The sequence below is a fragment of the Taudactylus pleione genome, unplaced genomic scaffold, assembly GCF_031769625.1.
Source record: "Taudactylus pleione unplaced genomic scaffold, aTauple2 ptg000324l, whole genome shotgun sequence".
Lineage (NCBI taxonomy): Eukaryota > Metazoa > Chordata > Amphibia > Anura > Myobatrachidae > Taudactylus > Taudactylus pleione.
This window is the reverse complement of record NW_028284725.1, coordinates 150,104-153,882: the sequence shown is the minus strand read 5'-3', so window position 1 is coordinate 153,882 and position 3,779 is coordinate 150,104. Positions and strand designations below refer to the sequence as shown.

The window sequence follows — 3,779 nt, the reverse complement described above, 5'->3', positions numbered from 1 at the left end:
TTGGTTATCACTAGTGTGATTTAAATATTTTCCCCTTTCTCTGATAGGGAGCAGCTTGGAAATTTTGTATTTCTTAAAAGGAAATAACTTTATAGGGAATTGAACACTCAAGAGCCCTCCGACCCTTATAACAAAGGCTTAGCTTAACTCTTTCCCTTCCACTAGCCTTGGCAGTGCCCGCAAAGTATCACATTGGTCATTCTTAATCCCGTTATTCATCCAAGCATTAAAAATAATTACTGAAACAGGTGTATGTATAAAAGTCATATTTTACTTTCTTTTGCCGATATAGCAATATTCTGTACATTATTTTGCAAAAAAAAAAATTGTAAAATTAAAACATAGAAAAACTGTACATGCATAGTTACTGAACACATCCTTTTATCTCTCCAAAAGGAGACATACGTATAACCTTTAAAACCGTTTTCTAGCCAGTATTATGGCTTAACATTGGAGTAGTTCCAACATGTTATATAAATATATAACTTATTTTTATGCTTTCTTATGTTACATAGTTGCTGTACATAATGGTGGTTATATATATATCAAAATATATATAAAACAGTGCAAAGAAAAATAAACAAAAAACATGATTATACCAACAAATGCTACATATATCGTTGTACATGCCTATTGGGTTTTGCATAAGCTACACCAGGTGTGGGCATCTCTTAGCAGTCCCTGTGTTGCTGAACTACAGCTCCCATCATCCTGGATTAGGTTTCAGGGGGTTGTAGTTTGGCAGAACCTGGGAAGCTGAACACTGCGTCCTCCCAAGCTACAGTTTCAGATAGTTGGTAGATACATTCACAGCACTAACATGGATAAGTGTAGACCAACCCAACCAGCTCCACTTTCTCCCACAGCAATAATAAACTGGTGTCTTTAAAAAAAAAAAAAAAAAAAAAAATGGTAAAGAAATAACCGCAACAGACATGGACATCCAAGTGTGCAGGTAAGATCAGAGTGCGTGCAATGCTAGGAAGTCCTGAACCACCGTAGAACCGGACAAGTCCAAATCCTTGTTTAAAACCTCCTTCTCCAAAAACAGACAGGCGCTGTGGAATCTCAGTATTTTTTTTTTTCGTTAGAAAAAAAAAATAAAAAATTCAGCCCAGCACTGTATCTGTCTCCCTCTCCCTTCGCTCCTTAATTTGGTACAGGATCTGCAGAGGGATTTTTGTTCGGGTCTCTGATCTCTGAATGAGCAGACCTAAAAGGAAAAATAAGGAGGTTATTATACGAAAAAAAAAAAAAAGTTATCCTGCTAAGCAGTCAGACAGCAGCAGGGTTACAGCTCAGAGGAAATGGTGTACAGCTCAGCTGAGTCTCTTCCCCCCTCCCCCCTCTGTTCCATAACTCTCACCCATTACAAGACCCTGCCCATGTTTATCTTCTGAGTCCCTCTCCAGTCCAGATCTGCTGCCCTTCCCCCACCTTCTTCCCTTCTTGTAACCCCCTTTCCCGCCAGTACAGCTTGTTTTGCAACTTTTTTTTTTTTTTTTAGTTTAAAAAGAACTTTCCAAGGCGGAGCTAAGAAGATTGAGTAACACTGCTGCGTGGAAAAAAAAAAACCCTATCATGTGTAAAGTCACCAACTCCCACTTTCTACAACCAAAACAACCTCTGGAAGACAACTGTGCAGATTTGACATTAACCCCTTCCCCTCTCTCCCAGCCCCCTTCCCCTAGCACTTTAGGATACTTTTAATAGTCAAAACATGATTGCTATTAATGCCATAGATCACCCCACTCACCCACCCACCGTCTATATGGGGGTACTCACCAACATTTCATCGGATTTTTTTCCTCGGGGTCTGCTCCAAAGTGCAAAACGGGTGAGAGACTTTTAAGCTGTCATTTTTGGCAACTTGTATCCTTTTTCTTTTGGGGAAGTAATCTAAAGAGATCATAAAAATAGTGACAGGTTAGCGGAGGGCATTAAGTGGCAAAGGTGGCATGAACCTTCCCTGCCCTGAACTACAGCCACAGCCCAGTTATAATGTACTAATGAGCGATCTTACCTGTGATGGCAGTGCTGATCTCTCGCTTCCTCAGCAGGAGAGAGGGGTGTGAGGGTGAGGAGCAGGATGGTGACTTCGCGACTGGACCTTTAACTCCCTGGCACCTCTTTACAGACTTCTCTGCGTTCTCCTTTGCGCACTCCGGGCTCTGGCTTTTACGCACAGCCTCTGACGGTGTATCCTCCGTTCTGTCCGTTGGTACAGTGGGCACAGTGCCTCCTGGGGTCTGCTGCTGCGGCCTGGGCACCGATGTGGCAGTGCCAGGGCACAGTCTACTCTCCCTGTAGAAGTTTGGCGTCTCCTTGCTCTCCAAGGGCTCCCAGCAGAAGGTCCCCCTCAGAGGGGTGCCAGCCTCAAAATCAAAGTTCCAGCGCTGGCAGTCCGAGGCTTGGATCTCTTTGAGCTGCCTCTTGAGCTCGGATCGCAGCTCGTCATGGTCGATGGGGCCAAATAAGCTCCTGCAGACCCCCCTGGCACTCAGGCTCCCCCTGGGCAGCGCTGGCATGCTGTCCTCTGGCAGCGCACTGTTGAAAGTATCCATTTGGCTGTGGTTGGTGTTTACCAGGCAGTGGCACCAAGCTGGAGGGAGGGCTGGTTCCTCTCTCTCTCTCACACTGGATAAGTCTGGGCAGGATTTGGGAAGCTTATATAGAAATGGGAGCAGGAGTGGAGATGGAGGAGGAAAAAAAAAACCAACAATAAGGAGGAGATCTAAAAAAAAAAAAAAAAAAAAAAAGAGGAGGGGTCACATTTTAACTAGAGAAAAACAGCCTGACGTGCAGTACAGGATTGGGAAGGGAGGTTGGCTCTTGCTTTACCTTAGGGTTTAAAAAAAAAAAAAAAAAAAAAAAAAAAAAAAAAAAAAGGGGCGGAGCTTTAGATCAGGTTAGAAAGAGACGCCCCACCCTCCTGTGCCAGCTCTACTCCCATTCAGTATACACGCAAAGGGGAGGGATCTCCACTCCAACCACAGAGTTGTAACGTTATTTTTTGGGCTGGTGTGGAAGGGAGGGGGGAATGGAGCAGTAACATTGACTTCTACACTGTAACTGATATTTTTTCCTCTTTTCAGCAATGCTTTTCCCCTCTCTCTTTTTCTGCGCACTATTCCATTGTCCTGCTTGTGTCCTGGAGGGCATCATATTATATCCCCCTAGGACTGTCTTCTGTTTAACCCATTCAGCTGCAGAGCTCAATAAAGAAGTATATTATCTCCGCAAGTAAGTGGCACAGGCAATTATAAAGAAGAAGAAAAACAGATGGTGAACAACTCTCCCCGCCCTCCTTTAGCTGATTATCTGCACCCAAAACCCTAGACATGTATTGTATCCAAAGCACAATCAGGTATCTGCCCCTGAGCTGGTTCACCTGCACAGGGCAGCTTTGTAGGGTTTGTTTTCCAAGTGGCCATTTGCAACACCAGAGTATTCAACCCAGACGTACAGAGCAAGCCAGGTCTAGCAGCTGTCTTGGGTGTATTTTGCATTGTTTTCGAATTACAGTGCATTAAAGGGATTTGTGTTTTGAACCCCCCTCCCCTTCAAGAACGTAACATAGGGGAGAGCATTTAGTTATTCTGCTTTATGTCCCCTGTTTCCTTCCCAGCGATGGTTAGTGGCTGCCAGCTGGTGGTGAGAGCACCAGTAAGCTGAGAATCGATTAATGAAAAAAAGCAATTATTTCACTAATTATGCCTGGTTTCCCTAATCCCTCAGTGCTACAGATCGATATTGATAATTAGAGATATGTCAGTCCC

At 44.0% G+C, this 3,779-nt stretch overlaps 1 protein-coding gene across 1 annotated transcript; it reads right to left on the bottom strand.

The window, feature by feature from the left end:
• Positions 1-251: 251 nt before the first annotated feature.
• LOC148509488 (uncharacterized) lies at positions 252-2,695 on the bottom strand. The gene is made up of 3 exons (XM_088443030.1): positions 2,024-2,695; positions 1,786-1,899; positions 252-1,213 (listed from the first exon to the last, which is right to left on the bottom strand). Exons 1-2 carry the CDS (start codon positions 2,562-2,564, stop codon positions 1,793-1,795), a joined length of 648 nt encoding a protein of 215 aa, XP_088299156.1. The 5' UTR covers positions 2,565-2,695; the 3' UTR covers positions 252-1,213; positions 1,786-1,792.
• Positions 2,696-3,779: the final 1,084 nt, after the last annotated feature.

Bases quoted from the DNA above. Each gene is read 5' to 3' on its own strand.
- LOC148509488 (XM_088443030.1), bottom strand. From the start codon at position 2,564: ATGGATACTTTCAACAGTGCGCTGCCAGAGGACAGCATGCCAGCGCTG. The intron at 1,900-2,023 runs GTAAGATCGCTC...TGATCTCTTTAG, and splicing joins GATCAGCACTGCCATCACAG to ATTACTTCCCCAAAAGAAAA.